We start from the raw sequence: 21,672 nt of genomic DNA, 5'->3' as shown, positions 1-21,672 counted from the left end.
GCTGAGGAGAAGGGACTCGGGAGTTAGGATCCAGGAGTGGGCGGGCCTAGAGGGGGCGGACCCTAGGGGGGCGGGGCCGAGGCCGTGGCCCTGGCGGCCATGATGAGGCCCCGCCTTTCCCTTACGGCTGCTGCTCCACTTCCCTACGCGGCCCGAGGTAAGACTAGGTCTGGACAGAGGCCCGGATGTCCTGGGCCCGCCTGGGTCTCGTGCTGCCCCGGTGACACGGCGGGGCCCGATCGGGGCGCACGCTGAGGCCTGCGGCGAGTCGCGTGGGTGCGATCGCGAAGAACGCGGACCCGGGCCCAGAGCGCGAGGAGCCGTGGCAGGAGGCCGAGGGAGGGGCGCTGAGCCGAGGACTTTGTCCCGAGGCTCGGCCTCTTCCCGGATCCCTTTTCCTCATTGAGCTTCCAAGAATGTGTAACTCGGGGCGCTCGGGCGTGCGGTCTCTGAGGGCATCTGCCGGTTTATCAAATACCCCACTACGTTTGCGTAGCTGTTCCTGCGTCAGGTGGATGGGTACCTCGCTCATGGAGGAAACAGACCCCAAAGCGTTCGCAGCCTCCACGGGCGCCTGGGTCAGGGGGCCGGGCACCTGGGGATCCCGCTTCTCCGCACACGCTTGCAAGCACTTTGGAAGGCTGATCGTATTTGTAAATGCGCTGTCAGTTGTGTAGGGGTCTGGCGGTCGTCTGTGAGTGGGTCGTCAGGGCGATGGCATTTGCGCGGACCTTGGAGAGCATTCGAGGTTGCAAGAATAATAATAGCTAACATTTGTGTGCGTATCATGGCCAGCAGTGTTCGAAGTACGTGAATTAACTCAGTCCCGGGAACAACCCTATCAAACTGATCCTTTTAATATCCTTACTTTACAGATGGGGAAATGAGGCATAGAAAGATGACATAGTTTGCCCGAAGTCACGACCACTACCAAAAACTACCGTGTATAGTACGTGGTGAAGCCAGAATTTGAACCTGGAGGGTATGGCTCCACAACCTGCTCTAAAACCATTGTACCTTGGCACCCAGTAGAAACATCCAGGCTATGCTAGAATTATACATAATTGAGTTTGACTAAATTAAGATAACAGAAAACAAGGCCAGAAAAATACTGTGGGACCACTGAAGACAATTTTGAGAGCTAAGTTAAGGTGCTTGGAGTTCATGGGTACTATGTTTTTCCCCAGGGTGGATTAAAAATTCATGTATGGACAAGCCATGTGAATTATGAAGGAAAAGCGATTATGCATAGTACAGTTAATAATGTGACCAAAGTATATATGGAGTTCTGTTCATCCTTTTTGTCAGTTCATAGTTTCAATTTTGTGAAGTTTTAATGGCATCAAGCTTTTAAAAAATTGCATAATTATTGACACTATCTTCCATTTCAATGACTTATTGGTTTTCAACTACTGCCCTGACAGCAGAGTGGGATTAGTTCTGGACACCTGTAGCAGCATCCTGGAAGTGGGCAAGCATTTTTCATCTGCTAGTTAATGTGGGCAAGCTAACCATGTTTTAAAATTGACAATGTGCTTAACACTACTGAACTATACACTTAAAAATGGTTAAGACAGTAAAGTTTATGTTATGTGTTTTTTAATCACAATTTTAAAATAAAATTAAAAATAAATTTAAATGACTAGTAATTCCAAGTAGACCATGTTAGGCCTGAAGATGTGTCGTGTATAGGGATCCATTGAGCAGTAAGTTAAATGGATTAAAGCCCTAGGCCTCCAATGCAGGATTGATTTTAGTGAGACACACAAGAAGGAAACAAAGTAGGAAGGAAAATTTAATTTCTTGTGTATAATTAGGATGGTGGCAGTGGGAATTCAGAGACGGGGTAACTTTAAGACATTTCAAATGTAGGTTGGGCAAGACAGGCATAGATGAAAAAGAGAAGCAAAAAAAGGAATAGAAACACTTGGTTTGAAGGTAGGAGACAGAAGCTTGACTTTAGATGCGTTGAGTTTTACTAGCCTGTGGCACATCCTGTGAGAAGGGTCCAGCAAGAAATTTAAATTCTGGCACCAATGCCTGAGAACGATTGAATCAAGAGAGGCAGATTTATATTGTTTCAACGCAAAAATAGAGCGGAAACTTAGGGAATGGAATCCTGTTTTTTCATGGAGGAGAGAATTTGAACAAGGAAGTGATGGTCAGCAGTTCCATAATCGGGTGATGTTGGGAAGACCTGTGTAGGTCATTGAGAGCCAGTGGGGTGGGACACATTGCAGATGGAGAAATGGATCAAAGTCCATGAGAGAATGAGAACAAAAACCCAGGTAGAGATAGATAGAAAACTTTTGAGGCTCATGGAAAGAAGGAAAGAATGGGTGAAATACAAAGAACACAGATTGCTGGAGATAAATAACACCTAACTTCAATAAGTAAAAGGAAGAAAAGTAAGATTTGACAGTTTAGCCTTTTGGGGAAATGGATGCTTTGTGAATAAAGATGACTTTGATACTTTTTACCTCATTGGCTTTCCATGTACCATGCATTGAGAGAAACTTTGTTCTCTGAAGAATATTGATGTACATTTCGTTGACTTTCTAGGAAGACTGGCACTGTGAAATTTTTTTTGCCTTTGTTTTTGGTTTTTCTTGGGGGAGGGTGCTTTTTATTATTCTATTCTACTCTGTAACTTCATTTCTCCCCCAAAATATGTTCTAGAACCGAAATGAAACGTGTCAGACAAATGACACATTTGGTGTCATTTGGTGCACACTACTACGTACATTTCTATTTATTTGTTTGTTTATTTCTGTGTATCAGTAACTTCACCATCATTCATAAGCCCAGTCACTTTTCTCACCAGTTCATCCTTTTTAGCCAGTCAGCCCGGTAGTCCTTAAGCCGTCATCTCTTCCCTTCTTTATCCTCCCCGCATTACACGTTTGACCTACAACTCTTAGCTGATGAGTCTAGGCTTCTTTTTATCTTTCTCTACTTTTCTAGTCTCCACTCCTGTTTTCTTCACTCTCAGCAGTTGACTGTATCTCGTACTTTCAAATTACAATCTAAAACTTTTTCTATTTATTTAAAAGAAAAAAAAACTTTCTTCATAGGACTCTTATTCCAGGAGAAGTTTTTAACCAAACACAAGGCCTTGTGGCAAAATAGGTGTTAAGGTACTTAGATTATGGGCCGAGGTAAAGCGATGGTGCTGTCCCATCAGCTGCCCTTTTGACACTGCCATACCCAGAGTAGGTAGTCATCTACCTCACAAGAGGAAAATGTCTCTGTTGAGAACGTGTAGTGTACTATACATGTCTGTATAACCTTTGTTGTGAAAAGTATGTCCCATTTCTACACCATTTGATCTTTTTTTCAGGATCATCTACCCTTTGGTGCAGATAAAAAAGCAAGTAGCAATTGGACAGGTACATTAAAGTTTTCTTTTTATGTATTACTTTGGAAGTTGAATGAAAAATCTAGTAACTTGGTTTAAAATATGCTATTTTTTACATAGAAAAATTTTAGTGAAAAATGTAATCACCTAGTATATCATTTCTTATATCATAGTATATCATATCTAGTTCTTAGCTTATGTCTTATTTTTTATTGAGCCTAACTTTCTTAATTGACAATTGAAGATAGTTCCTAAAATGGGTAGTTAGGGGGAAAAAAAACTTTAAAAGCTTTGATTTTATTTTTATTAATTCATTCTACCAATTTAAAAAACAGTATTTTAACTTTGTTTTCTCTGGCCCAATGGAAAGTGTTTGATTTTGAATTTTAATTAAGAACATTCAAAGAGCAGAAGAAATAGACTACTTACGGATTACCAAAATAGATGAATAACAAAGTATAAAAACAACAGAGGTAAAGAATAAGCTAATTTTAAAAACTTTCACATAATTGGTAGTTAGAAGTTAAAAATTTATTCATTAATTCAACAAATAATTATTAGGTACCTCTCACATACTAGATATATGCTCAGTGTACCATGTTTTGGGAAAGCAGACATAGTCCCTGCTAGATCTAAAAAAATAGGATTTCCTTTAAGAATAATTCAGGTAAATTTTTTTCCTTGGTCTCATGTATATATATTTTAAAAGTATACATCTATCTCTGTTAATTCATTATTTAAGACAGTGTCATAAACAAGAATAGCTGAAGTTAATATTCAGTAATTAATAACATTTTGTGGGCAGTTTGTTTAAAAATTGGTCTTTTAAAGGTTAAAAGCATACACCTGTGAATAGAAGGTAATTCTACCTCTGTGTATAATTGTAATACCCTAATGCTATAAAATTAGTCAGTCTTTTCTGAAAAAAAATTTTTTTGTGAGTATTTAAAAACCCTCTCAGGAGGCAGGAAAGCATAGCAGGAGAGTAGGGGCTCTGATGTCAGACTTTCTGGTTCACATCCCACGTTTCCAATGCAAAGCTCAGTATTTGGATTTATTGAGGAGATTACTTAAACGTAGGATTGAAACTAATCTTATTTAGAATTTCGCAAAGGCGTTTCCAAAATAAGCTTCCTAAGATTATTGCTACGTATCTTTTTAGAGTAACCTTAACACCACAGCTGATTAGCGTACAGTAGAACATTTCACTGAGAAGACCACCAGAGAGGTAATACCTGTGCCTGGTATCTGAGGATTTTTTATTTAGTGTGTACGATTTAGTGATTTGTAATAAAGAGGGGAAGGGAATCCTTCCTCGAGAGATACAAATCAGAATCAGTCTGGTTTCTCTTTGCTCAACAGGTATTTACCATAAAGATGGTGTTCCAGTTTTTTGGGTATTTATTATTAAAAATTAATAATGTGTGGTATTTTAACATTTAAGTTTAAAATTATTTATGAAAATTTAAAGATGTGTTGGAGAGAAAAGAAGTACTAAACTTCAAAATTTCCCCATGACAAGCTGTACTTTTAATTCACTCAGGACAGAGTTTTGTTTTACTTGCTGGTTTGTTTTAAAAGGAGAAATGTTGATCTGAAAATTGTATATCACTTTCTCTGAAACACTCTCCTAGGATGAGTAATTTGATCTCGTTCAACATGTAGGAAAGTGCCTGTGACACTGTGTTCAGTAAATGTTACCTGTTATTATTATCAAAATCATTATTGTTATACCATTTTCCTCCCATTTTAATATCAACCATAATGTCATACCATTGCCTCTTGTTACAGTTAACAGGTAAACTATTAACAATTTTTAATCTTATAAGCTAAAGTTAATTACATTTATATTCTGCCTCTTTCTGAAAAGAATTTGGAAAAAAGTAAAAAGGAAAGGGACTTCCCTGGCAGTCCAGTGGTTAAGACTCTGCGCATCCATTGCAGGGGGCATGGGTTTGATCCCTCATTGGGGAACTAAGATCCCACATGCCACGCGCACAGCCAAAAAAGTAAATAAAAATAAAAAGAATTTGGGGCAGTCCACAGTCATACAGACAAAAAAGCTTGTTAATAAATTAGTAATGACATTCCAAAGTACTAAAGTTTCCTAAAGTGAGTACCAAGTGTAAGTGTATGTATCAAAATTAGTCAGTTTCATAATATTGTTTATGAGAGGAAATTAGCATGTGAAAAAAATTCAGGGTGGCAGACAGTTGCATGTTTAGGTAATTTATCCACAAAACAGTTAGTTTTGTTTCAAATTTTTTAGGAACTGATTCTCTAGAAATTAATGAGATTAATCTTCACTAATAGGAGAAGAATGGCGTTGAAACAGATTTCCAGCAACAAGTGCTTTGGGGGATTGCAGAAAGTTTTTGAACATGACAGGTAACTACTAAGAAGATACAATTTTAGATATCTCTAATTCTGCTTCCGCCTATTTGATTCTTTAAATAAGCCCATGAAAGATCTCTGTTGCATGAATTACTCTTTACCTGTAGAAAATACCTGTGATTTTTATCAGCTTTATCTTATCTAGTTTTGATATTGGTGATGGTAATAAACTCTTAGTGATAAAAAGCAAATTAAGGACATGATGCATTTCAGTGCCCATGAACAAACATGTAGTTTAAGAGCTTTAGAATTCATTTTTTATAAAAGCTGATTTATTATTTCATATATCTCTTTAGAAACAGTTTTTCTTTTAATAATTTTAGTGCTGCATTGAGGGTGTTACATTTATTCTTTTAATTCAGCCTGCTCAGAATGACTGTGTACCGTGCACGGCATAGGCTGTTTGGTTAATATCAATAGATCAGTATGCTAAATTGGCCTCATTCTTTCTTTAAGGGCTATGGTATATTCCTTAAATGTTGGTGGAATCACTTATTTTGGACATTAAATCACTTATTTTATGTTTCTGTCTTGACTGATGACAATCAGGGCAACTGATTTTTTTTGTATGTATGACTGTTAAAATTACAGTGTTGAACTGAAATGCAAAATGAAATTTGCTATCTATTTACCACCAAAGGCAGAAACTGGAAAATGCCCTGCACTATACTGGCTGTCTGGTAAGTGTTCCGCATTTGAGTTTTATAAAGGAGTTTCTTTTTCTTTTTAACTAGCTAATCTTATTCTTTAATCTTTACTTATTGGTGTGCTTTCTAAACCATTTATAAAAGACTTCAGGAGCCTGTCATAGTCTACTCTTACTTTATCCTGAGAATAATTTCAGACCTACTGAATTACATTTATTATACTTCTTTTTCAATTAGACCAAGTAACAGCAGAGAATATAAAGTTCTAGACGCAGTGACAAGAGCTTAAAAAAGTTATTTACTTTGTACCTACTCAAGCGTTTCTTAGAGACTTTACCACTCAAATAGAACAGTATTAGGTAAAACCAGGACACCTGTGATATGCTAATTAGAAACCACAGCCAAGAAACTTCTTGCAGTGTTCTCGGAAATATTTTAATTGGACTCACCTTCTCTGGCCACAATCTGGAACATCACAAAAGAATACTAATGCTTCTTAATCAGAGGTGAATGTTGGAGATTCTTGAATGGATTGTGAGAGAGTAATTCTGAACCTCTGTGCTAACTTTTCTTTCACAAGACATTGGCACTTCATCTTTAGAAGCAGACATTATAAGAGACTCATAGAAACCAAATTATGTCATAGCGTTCTATTTTTGTTTCTTTAAAATTGCTTCTTATAACTTTGATTTAAATCCTCCCTTATGTATGTTTCCTCAAAGATATGCCCCAAATACCAGTCTTTAAAAATGAGAATAGTATTTCATTTTAAAAGGTAAAAATTAAGTGCCTACCTAGTTTTTTTTTTAACATCTTTATTGGAGTATAATTGCTTTACAATGGTGTGTTAGTTTCTGCTGTATCACAAAGTGAATCAGCTATACGTATACATATATCCCGATATCCCCTCCCTCTTGCATCTCCTTCCCACCCTCCCTATCCCACCCCTCTAGGTGGTCACAAAGCACCGAGCTGATCTCCCTGTGCTATGCGGCTGCTTCCCACTAGCTATCTGTTTTACATTTGGTAGTGTATATATGTCCATGCCACTCTCTCACTTCGTCCCAGTTTACCCTTCCCCCTCCCTGTGTCCTCAGATCCATTCTCTACATCTGCGTCTTTATTCCTGTCCTGCCCCTAGGTTCTTCAGAACCATTCTTTTTTTTTTTTTTTAAGATTCCATATATATGTGTTAGCATACGGTATTTGTTTTTCTCTTTCTGACTTACTTCACTGACTTTAGGTCCATCCACCTCACTACAAATAACTCAGTTTCGTTTCTTTTTATGGTTGAGTAATATTCCATCGTGTATATGTGCCACATCTTCTTTATCCATTCATCTGTCGATGGACACTTAGGTTGCTTCCATGTCCTGGCTCTTGTATATAGAGCTGCAATGAACATTGTGGTACATGACTCTTTTAGAATTATGGTTTTCTCAGGGTATATGCCCAGTAGTGGGATTGCTGGGTCATATGGTAATTCTATTTTTAGTTTTTTGAGGAACCTCCATACTGTTCTCCATAGTGGCTGTATCAATTTACATTCCCACCAACAGTGCAAGAGGGTTCCCTTTTCTCCACACCTCTCCAGCATTTATTGTTTGTAGACTTTCTGATGTGCCTATCTAGTTTTAACTCAGCAACTAATTTCTTTGATTGGAAAAAGCAAACCAATTTTGCTAGAAGAGCAGGGTATTGCCAAAAGCAACAACACATTACATGTTTGTTTTAGAAAACATGGTATTCTGTAGCTAAAGATGCTCTTAGAAATCATGTAACCTGTAGAATAGGAAACTGTTCTGTAGTACCAGGGAAATTATATATTACCCAGGGTCACATAAAAGAGTGAACAAGTTTTCTGATTCATGGTCCAAAGCTGTATTCATTCTTTTCTCCTGTTCTTTTTACCTTTTGTTTCTGGTGAGAGCTACTGCAGTCATATCTCTTGTTAAAAGAATAACACACCATTAGGGTTGTAATAACATTTGTTTAATGCGCCATATTGCCATTCTACAGTTTGAATAATTCTAAATTCCCAAACACACTTGGTCCAAAGGATTTCAGTAATTGAAATTTTAGTGAGTGACTTTCAAAGGACAGCTATGGGAGCATTTAACCTAAGACAGTTCTTGGATTAATACTGTTACGTATTTTATGAGAAGGGAAACTTTAGTGTCTTTTTCAGCATTATTTCTTAAAACAAACAAACAAAAAACTTTTTAATAAGTGAGCTTGTTTTCTGTGTTATAAGAAGATTAAAGCTTATAAACTCACAGCATATCATGAGATAACAATATTTTTGATCTTTAGGTTTAACTTGCACAGAACAAAATTTTATATCAAAATCTGGTTACCATCAAGCTGCCTCGGAACATGGCCTTGTCGTCATTGCTCCAGATACCAGCCCTCGTAAGTGTTCTTGTTCCAGAGGTCCTTTGTAAAAATATAAATCTTTAAGACTTAAGTTATAATAATGCACAATTCATTTCATATTTTTGCTGTTTATTAATCTTTCAAGCAACATCATGACTCTAAAATGCCATGCTGTACATTTTCCTCACTGAATTTTACTCATAACATCACTCTTATGAGAGGAGACAGTTTTGCTATTCCCATTTTACAGATTAAGATACTAAGGCACTTTAAAACAGAGACTGAGCAACTCAAGTAATAATGTATCACATTGGCACTAGTGCCAAAATAACCTACAATGCATAGGAAATGATTTTTTTATTCCTTGGGTAAACTGCCTTGTCACGTGGTAATTATCTTTTCTCATTTCTGTTAGTCATCAAATAGTCGTACAGTTAAACAAGTATTAGTTTTAATATAAATGATTATAATGTTTACATTAGAGAAATGAGAATATCAAATACTTGAGAATTCAGTCCATCAGATAGTTGAAACTTGTTTTGGGACCCTAGAAGCGTCAGGAAATGGAATTTAAATGGTAGCTAAAACTATCTGGAAGTTGAATGGCTGGCCTTGAAAGTAATGCATTTCCTTTCACAATCCATATTATGTAAAAGTAAGACGTGTCACAGGAAATGTAATAAAATGTTTAATTCAGAAGAGCATCAAAAATATAAAATGCCTTGGAATAAACTTTTAAAGTATGAAGATTTATTTTTTAAAAAAACTTAAAATTTCCTAACTGTTGTAAGTGGAAGAATGTCATGTTCCTGGATGGGTAGACTGACTATTATGAAGAGGTCATTTCCATCAAATTACGTATCACTATAATTTTATTCAGAATCCCAGTGGTTGGCTTTTTAACTGTATGCAAGGATATAAAATAAAACGTAATTAGTTAAAATAGAATATAAGAAAATCCCATTGGGGGATGGGTAAATAGGGGAAACGTGATGGAATGATTCCCAAGTACATAAGGAGACATCTTCAGTTCAAAATAGTGAATTGAGCACAAGCATTTGTTCCCCTTCCCTTCTAAGATCACAGTGGTACAGAGAAGTAAAGAAGTGTTGGTAATGAGGAGGGGCATCAGAGAAGGAATCTTAACGCATTTCTGAAAGATAAAAAGAGAGTATAAGCCCTTTGACAGGTAAAACAGAGTGAGGAAAGATATGTTCAGAATACATAGGAGGGAGCTTCATCAGTGAAGAAAGCCAGTGAATACCCCAGCCTGGAGGGCCATTCCCTCTCTTGCCTCATTGGCTAGAACTAGTCACATGACCCCACTCAAGGGGGCAAGGAAGTATGTGCCCCAAAACGCAGAGAGCCCACAATACTTGGTGAACAGCTCTAATGCAAGTGAAATTTCAGGTTCATTTTAAAGTGTGTTATTAAACATGGGCCATTACTACAGAGTAGATGAAACCACAAGATTTTTCCTTAATAGGTGGCTGCAATATTAAAGGAGAAGATGAGACCTGGGACTTCGGCACTGGGGCTGGATTTTATGTGGATGCTACTGAAGATCCTTGGAAAACTAACTACAGAATGTACTCGTATGTAACGGAGGAGGTAATTTAATTTACAGTGTAATTATTAGTTGATGACTGCCAAAAGTTTGATTTGGGACACAGAGTCCTTCCAGTCCCGAGAATTTTAAACTAGGGTATGGTATTGTTGAATCTATTGGGTACATATTTATTAATTATCTTGGTAAAAATTCCAAAGTTTACAAGTACTATAGTACTATTTTCTGCAATTTAAATGAACACTAAGTACAATTTTGAAGAGTTTAATAATTATATTGACACCTGTATACACTACCCAGGTTATACAAAGAAAATAGTATATGAAAAAACTGTATTTTCTGGCAGCTGGTTCATCCAGACATATTTCATAGTGATTAAAATCAAAAAGGATAAGTGGTAAAGCATTGCTTCTATTAATAATATGTGTGTGCAGTTTATGCATTTTTCTATGATTTTAATTGTTAATGTGCACATCATAGAAACTCAGAAACGATAATATAAAATTTTAATCACCCATAATTCTGTCACCCCAAACAACTATATTTTTGTATATTCCAGACATTTTTTTATGACTAGTTTTCATATAAAAGTAAAACATTTTTATCTTGTTCTTTTTTTAGTTATATAAAGTAAATATTTTCTAATATTCTGATCTATTTGTAACATAATTTTAATAATTGTATAATATTCTGTCATATGCTGTGATTTACTTTTTTCTAATGGAGGCTATTTATATATTTACATATTTTTTTTACCATAATACGTATTACTGCATTGATTATCTTTGTTTATAATTTTTTACCCATAAGGACTTTTCCCTTAGAAGAGATTCCAGGAAGTGAAATTACTAGATCAAAAGTTTGCATTTTAAAGTTTCTTTCTGCATTATCTTCTTAAAGTCGCTTTCTAAGGAAGATGTAACGTATATTCTCCAGTGATATATTAATGATCATTGTCTATCTGACTTTTTTTTTTAATCTTTACTAGTGTGAACCATTTTAAGACTGTGAATTTGGAAGTATTGATTATTTTAGATGACTTTGAAAAAGTCTAAATTTATTTGTCATATCTCTTGTCCCACTATTAAATTCTCTCTAGCTTCCACAACTCATAAATACCAATTTTCCAGTGGATCCCCAAAGGATGTCTATTTTTGGCCACTCCATGGGGGGCCATGGAGCTCTGATTTGTGCTTTGAAGAATCCTGGAAAATACAAAGTAAGATTACCTAAGCTTCTAGTGACAGATATTTCTCGTGAATAGTATAATATTAGGAACTTTCAAGATTGAAATTAAGATACTGTTGTTTTAGTATTGGGACTAAACTTTTCTAGTCTTGGGAATTTCAAGGGGTTTGTGGGGGAAAGAGCATTAAATTTGACCACAAAATACATGCTACAGAATCAGAAGTATAGGAATTTTATCCCAGTGGTTTCTCATTGGTCTATTAGAGGTATTATAAAGCAGTTTTCATTGCTTCTATTCAAACTATAGTTTTCTAGGCTTTTTTTCCCTAAAAGTTATTATTGATTAATGTTATTGTGACAGTATGTTATCATTTACTTTTACCGGGAATATTCTTGTAAAGTTGACTTTGATTTTCCACTGTTTTAAGTGGAAAAAATGAGTAGAAACGCTGAACATAAACTTTCATTTGTGCCTTATTTAATGAAAATGTAGCTCTTTTAATAGAACACACAAAGGATGTGGTATCTTGGAGAGGCATATAATCTAAGCTCATAATATAGCAAAAGGAAAATTGTTCACAGGGATTTTCATGGCAAGTCAGAGTTTTTAAGCAAGTTGTAAATACCTGTTCATATTCAATTTAGCAAAATAAAACTTGTTTTTAATTTTTTTGTTTGTTTGTTTCTGAAGTCTGTGTCAGCATTTGCTCCAATTTGCAACCCAGTGCTCTGTCCTTGGGGCAAAAAAGCCTTTAGTGGATATTTGGGAACAGATCAAAGTAAATGGGAGGTAGGTACTGGATGGCGGTCTTCATACTCATTCTTAAGTTTTCAAATTTGTTAAAAAGCTACACACTACAGACGTTATATTCTTAACTTACTCAAGTTAAGGATTCAGAGCACAAAATAATTAACGTGTATACATATAACAACAACAACAGAATATTTCAATTGCATTGAATTATGGCAGATATTCTGCGGCTACACTTTTTTTCTGCTAATGATTAATTTATATGTTTATTTTCTAAATTAACATTACAAAAAATACCCCATATTACTAAATTTAGACTTACCTCATATTAGCTGTGTGCTTAATTGTATGATAAGAGCTACGAGGCCTGGCTTTTTATTTTGTGTATCTGTTTCAAAGTCTAGCATCTCTCAGATTGGATTTTAAATTCTAGACTTAAAAGCTTTTAAAAATAGATATTGTATATGTAATATACATTTATGAGAATATTTCCAACAGTATGATTGCTTTTTCAAGCATAGGAGCAGATGCTTCTAAATGAAAATAAAAATGGTAAAAATGGCCCTTTTTTCCTGAGACTGATTTGCTCTTGTACAGAAATGGGCTATTTGAAAACTCCACCAAGAGTTTGAATATTTTGCAGGTGAACTCATCATCATGTGCATGTTAGCAAGTAGAAAATCATCGAGTGGGAAAAAAAACTTTTTTGTCTTATTGCTGTATATTCAAAGTCATTTACACGTGGACCCCTATTTTATTTAAGATTGGTCATTGAAATTCTGACAAATTGGAAGGTTAATCTTTTAGTCATTAGAGTTTTGTTTTGCTTAGGCTTAGATTTTTATTATGTTGGAAGAATGCTGAAAATTATTACTATTAGTTACTTTGGGGACAGTGCACTGACAGTGCTTGTGCCTCAGTGTTTTGAGTCCTCACCATGTGCAGAGTTTGTGTGGGGTTTTGAGATCTTATGTCAAGAAGGTGATGACCCTTTCCTGTCCATAGGGGCCTTATGGTCTAATAGAAGTTTTGAGTAAAAGACCAACTGATTGGGAGAAGTAGGGGAGAGGTACCCTATAAAGGAATCTGTATCATTTTTCTCCAAATGGCAGTAGATTTTACTATTTTAATTATGCAGTGTTTAGGCTATCATTTAATTTACTCTTGGAATAAGGAGGCCATGCAGAATTATGAAATCGTGGAACTTAGAACTAGTTGGACTTTATAGGTGTCCTTCCACCCTCTCCTTTTAAGATTAAAAAAAGCAAGTCTTAAAAAGCATGCTACTTTAGAAGGGGAAATCTTTTGGTTTTTGTGTGTCTTGATCAATGCATAAAAGTTGTCAGTAGTGAATATACACGAATAATCAATATTTAAAGATGGATGGTAAAACAGAAAATTGTAACTAGCGGCAGCTCCTCACATAATAAATTTGAGTTGTTGATATGATTCAGATTGTTCAAATCAAGTCTTCCTGAAAGTTCCTGGAGATAGACATTTGGTGCCGTTCAGCAGATAGCAAAAGAGAGATTTATGTCTGGAATTAGTCAAAAATAGGGACAAAAAATGGACTATTTATTTGAAATAGAGAATATTTGGAAATAGAAAAAGATAATGGAGTTAGAAGAAACAGTCCATTTGTAAAAGGATTTACAAAGAAAACAAATTGGTTTTCTTGGAGTTGAGAGGTGATTAAACCTTAAAGGTTTGGAAGAAAAAAGGCTATATACTATGAAGAATACTTGAGATATAGAATTCTTGCTGTTGGTCTAGGACTGGTTGAAAGTAGGGAAGAAGCTGTAACTGAGGATAGAATTCTGAAGTGCTGTAAATAAAAACCAGACAAGCCAACTTAAAAGCATATTTTCAATTTAATCAGCCTTAGAGCTGAAATGACTTTAAATTTCTATTCAGTTCTAGTATAGGGTATTCTGCAGAATATCTTTCTGGGCACTTTCAAATTTATTTTTCATTATTTCTCCCCTTTTTATAGGCTTATGATGCTACCCATCTTGTGAAGGCCTGCCCAGGTACTCAGCTGGATATACTAATTGATCAAGGAAAAGATGACCAGTTCCTTTCAGATGGACAGCTACTACCTGATAACTTCATAGCTGCCTGTACAGAAAAGAAAATCCCTGTTGTTTTCAGATTACAAGAGGCAAGTACTAGGAAACCTTAACTTGTTCTAAATTAACTATAAAAAAAACAAGATTCCATAGTACTTTCTTAATTTTATTTTAGAATTTGAAAAGCTACCTCTAGTAAGGTATTTTTTAATTATAATAAGACGTTTAAAGTGAAAGCCTTCCTATTAAGTTACTGATATCTAAGACCAAATTCCATAGAAATAGGAAAGGTTTTGACAGTGAAAAGTATTTACAATTTTCTGTCCCACTGTAAAATCAGTAAATAACATGAATTTAACGCTTGAATAGTACTTAATTGTCAACATTATCGGGTATATCTTTCTTGACACATGCGACTATTGTTGCAGTAAAATAAAAGGACAAGCTTCCACCTTCATTACTCTTCATTACTCTTCATTACTCTTGAGTTAGGTGCTAATCTATTTGTTGTGCTACTTGCTAGTTGTTTAAGAATAATTACTGAATTTCAATTGGTTCGCAAATTTTCCTTGACTAAAATACTTTTGGCTATTCACTACTCACCTGACTCTATGCTAATACAGCTATAAATAAGAAATTCTACCTTTATTTTTTTTAATTATGTATTCATAAGCTTCAGAACATAATAAAAACAAAATTTTTATTTCAGGATGAAAAGTGAACACTGAAAATTATACATGGTTGTGATTTTTTTAAACATTTTTATTCGTGTTTAAGGGTAATATGTCAGGCACATTGATCTAAAACATATAATGATAAGTGTTCAGATAAATCTAGATCAATGTGTAATGTGGTATATTTCAGTTTACAAAAATGTTTTCACAGCATTAGCTCATTTTAACCTTATATGACCAGATGAGAGACCATTCCTAGCCTATCCACCTGTTCGGGTTTTTTTCAACTTTTTTTTTTGTTGTGGTAAAATACCACAATACCACATAAAATTTACCACCTTAACTATTTTTCAGTGAACACTTCAGTGGTATTAAATACATTCATAATGTCATACAGCTATCACCACCATTCATCTCCACGATTCTTTTCATCTTGTAAAACTGAAACTCTGTTCCCATTAAATACCAACTCCCCATTTCTCCCTGCCCCGAGCCCTTGGCAACCACCATGTTACTTCCTGTCTCTCTTACTACTCTGAGGATCTCATATAAGTGGAATCATACAGTGTTTGTCTTTTTGTGACTAGCTTATTTCACGTAGCACAGTCCTCTTAAGGTTCATCCGTGTCTCATGTGCCAGAATTTCCTTCCTTTTTAAGGCTCTTCATTGTGTGCATATACCAAATTTTGCTTATCCGTTCGTCTGTCAGTGGACCACTTAAGTTGCTTCCAAGTCTTAGCTATTATGAATAATGCTGCTATAAACATGGGTGTACAAATCTCTCTCAGGATTCTGCTTTTAGTTCTTTCGGTTATATACCCAGAAGTGGGATTGCTGGGTCATATGGTAGTTCTATTCTTAGTTATTTGAGGGACCTCCCTATTGTTCTCCAGAGCGGCTGCACCACTTTGCAGTCCCACCAGCAGTGCACAAGGGTTCCAGTTTCCGCACCTCCTCCCCAACATGTCTTTTCTCTTTTTTTTTTTCCTGGATAGTAGCCATCCCGGTGGCTGTGAGGTGGTAATGTGGTTTTGATTTAAATTTCCCTAATGATTACTGATGTTGAGCATCTTTCCGTGCTTATTGGCCATTTGTATATCTTTTGAGAAATGTCTCTTCCAGTCCTTTGCCCATTTTTTCATTGGGTTGCTTTTTGTATTGAATGCTATTTGTATTGAGTTTTATGAGTTCTTTGTGTATTGTGGATGCTAATCCCTTATCAGATAAATGATTTGCAGATATTTTTCTCCCATTCTGTGGGTTACCTTTTTACCCTGTTGATGTTGTATTTTGATGCACAAAATATTTTAATGTTCACGAAGTCCAATTTGACTATGTTTTATTTTGTTGCATGTCCCTTTGGTGTCGTATCCAAGAAACCACTGCCAAGTCCATTGTCATGAAGCTTTTGTTCTATGTTTTCTTCTAAGAGTTTTATAGTTAGTTTATAGCTTTAGGACCTACATTTAGTCTTTAATCCAATTTGAGTTAATTTTTGAATATGGTGTTAGGTAAGGATTCAACTTCATTTTTTTGCACGTGGATTCCAGCATCATTTGTTGAAAAAACTATCCTTTTGCCATTGAATGGCTTAACACTCTTGTCAAAAATCATTTGACCGTATATTCCAGGGTTTATTTATGGGCGCTCTATTCTATTCCATTGGTCTATATGTCTGTCTTTATACCAGTTACCACACTTTTTGATTACTGTAGCTTTGTAGAAAAACTTGAAATCTGGAAGCATGAGTTCCAAGGTTTTTTTCTTCTTTTTCCAAGATTGTTTTGGCTATTTGGGCTCCCTTGAGATTCCACTTGAATTTTAGGATGGTTTTTCCTGTTGCTGCAAAAATTGCCTTTGGAATTTTGATAGGGATTGCACTGAATCTATACATTGCTTTGGGTAGTCTTGACACCTTAACAGACCATGAACATGGGATGTGTTTCCATCTATTGTGTCTTCTTTAATTTCTTTCAGCAGTGATTTATTCACTGTACAAGTAGCTCATCTTGGTTAATTCCTAAGTATTGTATTCTTTCTGATGCTGTTGTAAATGGAGTTGTTTTCATAAGTTTCTTTTCAGATTGTTCATTTTTAGAATATAGAAATGCAACTGATTTTTGTGTTTGACTTTTTATCCTGCTACTTCTGCTGAATTATTAGCTCTAACAGTTCAGGGTTTTCTACATACAAGATCATATTATTTATGGACAGAGATAATTTTACCTCTTCCTTTCCAATTTGGATGCCTTTATTTCTTTTTCTTGCAAATTGCTCTGGCTAGAACTGCCAGTACTATGTTGAATAGAAGTGATAAAAGTGGGCATCCTGTCTTATTCCCGATCTTAGAGGAAAAGCTTTCAGTATTTTACCGTTAAGTATGACATTTGCTATGGGTTTTCATGCATGACTCCTGGCCATCTGTTTTACAGATGAGGAGACAAGCTCAGAAAAGTAACCTACTTATCTAAGGTCACACAGCTAGTTTATGGTGGAACCAGGCCTGGAAGCAAGGTCGTCTGATTGCAAATACTATCCTCCTTTCATCTGTCTAACCATTCCAAAGCAAGGCAAAGCAGTACTCCTGAAGAGCCAAGGGATGGAATTAGAGCTAACGTAGGGGAAGCTGTGCATAAGCTGCTACTTGTCTAACTCATGCAGCAGATCTTAGCAACCTCCCTGATGTCCTTTTAATCTCCTTGACATTTCTAACATGTAAACAATATATATATCATGTGGGAAAATATGTCCAAAACCAATACATTATGTATACCTTGTTTGTGGGTATCCATCACATAGAAATAGATTTTTTTAGATTAATTTGAACATTTATCATCAGAATTACATGTTTTAGATCAATAATCAACCTTGATAAATTTGATTATAAACATAATAGTATGTTTATATTAACTATTACTCTAAGTGATGTGACAAAGCATGTTTTTTCCAAATGACGTTAACTCCTTGGCTCTAGTGGTGGTGTTGCCTTTTCTGCTTCCCTTGTGTCTGTGCCAGGAAATTTCATTGTTACCACCAACAACCAAGTTTCATCCTGCCAACAAAGACTGAAAAATCTCTAGAGTTTGTTATAAAAACCACAGAGTTAGAACACTGATGAAATTCTTGGGGGCAGAAAATAAATCAACTTATTTCTAAAATGACTAAATCCCAAGCAACTGAAAAACGTAGTTGTCTGTACTTAATGAAGAGTCAGTACAAAGCATTCAATTCTTTAAAAAAAAAAAAAGTGAGAAAGTATTGAAATCATCAGTCACAGTTTTTAGCTCAGGCACAATTTTCTGTTCACTTTCCTTCCGGCATGGACAGGTTAAAAGTGAACTACACAGTCTCAAGCAGATTATGTTTAGGGTTGTTGTAATTGAATGAGCGACTGAACGGACATACCTGGGCACTGGCTCCAGGGAAGCAACTTTTCAGACTTTCAAGCCAACTTCCGTTGACTTCACATTACCTCAGGTCTGAGGGCACTTGGTTATAAGTACAGTTGAGTTGATCTGTATTTCTTTATGAAGTGGGAGCTGTGAAGGATTAAATAAGCTGAAAATAATAGTGGGTAATATAAATAAGTGATCTAGGGAGGAAAAAAAAATTATTGCAATCATGTACATGGTTTACCCAACTTCATTCATTTTCCTCTTTTTAATGGTGTTAAATGCTCACAATCTACATTTCTATCAACTGTCAAAAAAAATTGAGGGGGAAGTGTAGTCTATAGGGATATTAATTTGGTTTTTATTATACTTCATAATTTTTTCTTTTTCTATTTTCACTTCAATGAATCTAAATTGAAAATGCACAAGGTAGCAGAATTCTGATAGCCAATATACACAGATCAAGTCTTAGTCTGAAGAGGAAAGGCCTAGTATGTCTTATTATCAGTTATTGAAGTAATATAGTGAAGAAACATTTTCAGTTTCAGACCTAATGGAAACTTCCAGAAACCAACACTGAAGCAAGGCTATAGTAACTTCTCAAGTCTCAGGCCCTTTTTGAAGATTCAGAGGTTGTTTTGGCCTCTGTGCCTGCCTGTTAGAGAAGAGTGTAAACATGGCACAGAATTCTAGAAGTGCAGGGCTCTCTCACTCATCTGTATCGCCATGCTTAGCACAATTACCTGGCACATAAACCCTCAGGAAGTGCTTATTGAATAAACAAAAGAGCAGCTTTCAGCCGTCTTCTTCTTTGTACTCTGAAGAGACTTCATAACTCGGGAATTCATATCTGAGCTTTGCTAATTGGGTCTGGAAAATATGTAGGAAAATACTGCCTGTTAGAATAAACGTTCATCATAGCCGCTGAAGCACTGCTTCTTTTTTTGAGAACTGAGCAAAGAATAAAAGAATGAGTTCATTTATTTTTATACTCTAAGAGTTTTGCTACCAAGGATTTTTCCATTTCAAGTGTGAGGTAGAAGAGGAAAGGAAGGCCCTTTCAAGTGTCACTAAATGAACGTAGTTACACAAGCTGCTTAACATACAAACCAATTCAAAGAATTCGATGAAGGGAGCTACCCCCATTTAATAATATTGACCAGCAGAGCTTGAAACTCATCAAGAATGACACAGTCAGCTCTAATTATATAAACGTCTTGTATCTACCAGAATGGCAGTAATTCAAATGTATTCTCTTGCCTTTATGTTGATATTTTAAAAAATCTTTCTTGGTCCCTCATGATAGGCATTTTCTGTTTTCTCATGAAGGTAGACCTTCAGTTAAATATCATCGTGGAAGGACATTTGCTTTGTATTTTAGGTGAAATACACTGCTATCTTGCAATACACCCCTGAGAACTCAAAATTGTCACTTTGGTTTACTCTGGGACTTCTCTAATAAAATAGTAATAATAATAAATAATAACAATAATAATAGTGGCTACCCACTATGTGCCTGAAACTGCAACACACTGAACATATGTGCGACTAAACCTGAAAATACAGCATAGTCAGTCGCGTTAGGATCTCTGTTAACAAGTGTTTCGAGGCATCTACACCTGTTTTCAGTCAGATCCATCTTATCATCGGTGAAAAATGGCGGGTACTCGGTGCTATATTTCACAGGTTCTGTGGCCTGAAAATCATGGGCATATTTAGCCTCTTAAGAACTCAAGAATTCCATGGTGGAAAATGCTTTTCTTTAACTTTCTTTATGTAAGAAACTGTCCTTCAGCTCTAAATTTAACTAATTTAACTGGGACTGGTCTGATCGTCGAGAGACGTGAAACCAAATAGTTCCAAGGCTCAGCCTTAATTTTGACAACATTCATGTGAGATTCACTTCCACAGTTTGGGCACTGAAAATAGAAGACAGGTTGCTTTTAAGTTACTTTGATGATTTTAAACTAGAACTCTTTATTAACTGCTGTTCCCAAGATATGCACTGCATACCCCTGCCAACTAAGAGGTAGAGAACATTTACTGATTCATCAAAACCTTAGGGACTTTACCTTGTTCCCTGAAACCCAGGTGATATTTTTATTAGGTTTTTTTTGTTTCTTAAGTGCTTAGAAAAATTCCATTTTCCTCCCATCAGAGACCATTCGCTGGATCTTAGACTTTCATCTTTCTCAGATTATTCTATGTTGTATTTTAATTGTGTTTTGGCAAGGTAAGGGCTGTCCCCCAAATTATCTGGTTTTTAACTCTTTGATTCTTCCCACCCTATTTTTCTTTTCTTTTTCCTTTGAGAGCTACTTATTTTGTACTCAGAGGACACTCCGAGAAAGGATTGCCTCTCCATTTACAATTGATTACCTATCAAGGATTTTATTTGACCAGATAGAAATCTGTTTCAACTCAACTACTTGGCACATTTTCTCTCTGCTTCATGGTAGTTTTCAAAAGTTTACTGACTTTTTACCCAGTTTGATTTATTGCTGAGGGATGTCAGAGTGTAATGAATTATTCCTTTTTCCTCAGATAAAGGTACAATATGCTTTTACCGTGCAGGAGGTCGAATTCTTAACGTGATTTATGATGGCTGTGTTTAACTTCCCAGTGATAGGGCATTTGGGCGTTCTTCATGTTCTTTCTGTATTGTTGACGTGTGCTTATTTTGTATCTTAACATTCCCTTATTGAGGGTGGTGCATTGCTTTTGTGAGTTGAAACTTTTTTCAACTACTCTTTTTTCAGTGAAAATGTTGAAGTACAAGTGTAATAAGCTTTACTTTGATTATAAACCTTCCACATGTTGTGATAGTTTGATTATTTATAAGCAAATTAAGTGACATGCAAGATATATTTAATGTACCTAATATCGATTTTTCTGAATAGTAGATAAATGTCTTATCTCTATTTTGTCTTCTAGGGTTATGATCATAGCTACTACTTCATTGCAACCTTTATTACCGATCACATCAGACATCATGCAAAATACCTGAATGCTTGAAAAGCTTCGGATAAGAGAATCTCTTCAGGATGATAAAATTGTAATAAACAGTCTGGCAAGGAAAAAAGATTTTAAAACATTGGATTTTGTAGTGCCAAAAATGCTTCATTCTGTAGTTGAATCACCCTCTAAATAAATATATCAAACCTGCTTCTGATTTAAAAAGTTACCTTACCAGTGTTCACATGGGAAATATTTAATACTTCACAGTTTTCTCGAGGTAATTTGGAAATCATTGTT

At 35.6% G+C, this 21,672-nt stretch overlaps 1 protein-coding gene across 15 annotated transcripts; it reads left to right on the top strand.

Annotated features, from left to right (window-relative positions):
- The first annotated feature begins 58 nt into the window (after positions 1-58).
- On the top strand, positions 59-21,582 carry ESD (esterase D). 15 transcript variants are annotated; one of them, XM_033436811.2, is made up of 12 exons: positions 1,174-1,467; positions 3,341-3,389; positions 4,521-4,586; positions 4,721-4,755; positions 5,672-5,746; positions 6,344-6,432; positions 8,713-8,811; positions 10,262-10,386; positions 11,442-11,561; positions 12,222-12,320; positions 14,275-14,442; positions 21,352-21,582. In XM_033436811.2, exons 4-12 carry the CDS (start codon positions 4,736-4,738, stop codon positions 21,430-21,432), a joined length of 876 nt encoding a protein of 291 aa, XP_033292702.1. In that variant the 5' UTR covers positions 1,174-1,467; positions 3,341-3,389; positions 4,521-4,586; positions 4,721-4,735; the 3' UTR covers positions 21,433-21,582. The 15 variants fall into 15 exon arrangements, with proteins under 15 accessions (XP_012390195.1, XP_033292701.1, XP_033292698.1 ...); XM_033436810.2 differs by lacking the exons at positions 1,174-1,467; positions 4,521-4,586 and adding an exon at positions 219-949; XM_033436807.2 differs by lacking the exons at positions 1,174-1,467; positions 4,521-4,586 and adding an exon at positions 219-1,151.
- The last annotated feature ends 90 nt before the right edge of the window (positions 21,583-21,672 follow it).

Source organism: Orcinus orca, chromosome 18 (genome assembly GCF_937001465.1).
Source record: "Orcinus orca chromosome 18, mOrcOrc1.1, whole genome shotgun sequence".
NCBI lineage: Eukaryota > Metazoa > Chordata > Mammalia > Artiodactyla > Delphinidae > Orcinus > Orcinus orca.
Note: the sequence above shows the minus strand (reverse complement) of the source record. Positions and strands in the feature narration are given on the sequence as shown.

What these genes read in the sequence shown, in the direction of transcription:
- ESD (XM_033436806.2), top strand. An exon ending in ACTCGTATGTAACGGAGGAG is followed by an intron (nt 10,387 to 11,441) that starts GTAATTTAATTT and finishes AATTCTCTCTAG; the next exon opens with CTTCCACAACTCATAAATAC. An exon ending in AGAATCCTGGAAAATACAAA is followed by an intron (nt 11,562 to 12,221) that starts GTAAGATTACCT and finishes TTGTTTCTGAAG; the next exon opens with TCTGTGTCAGCATTTGCTCC.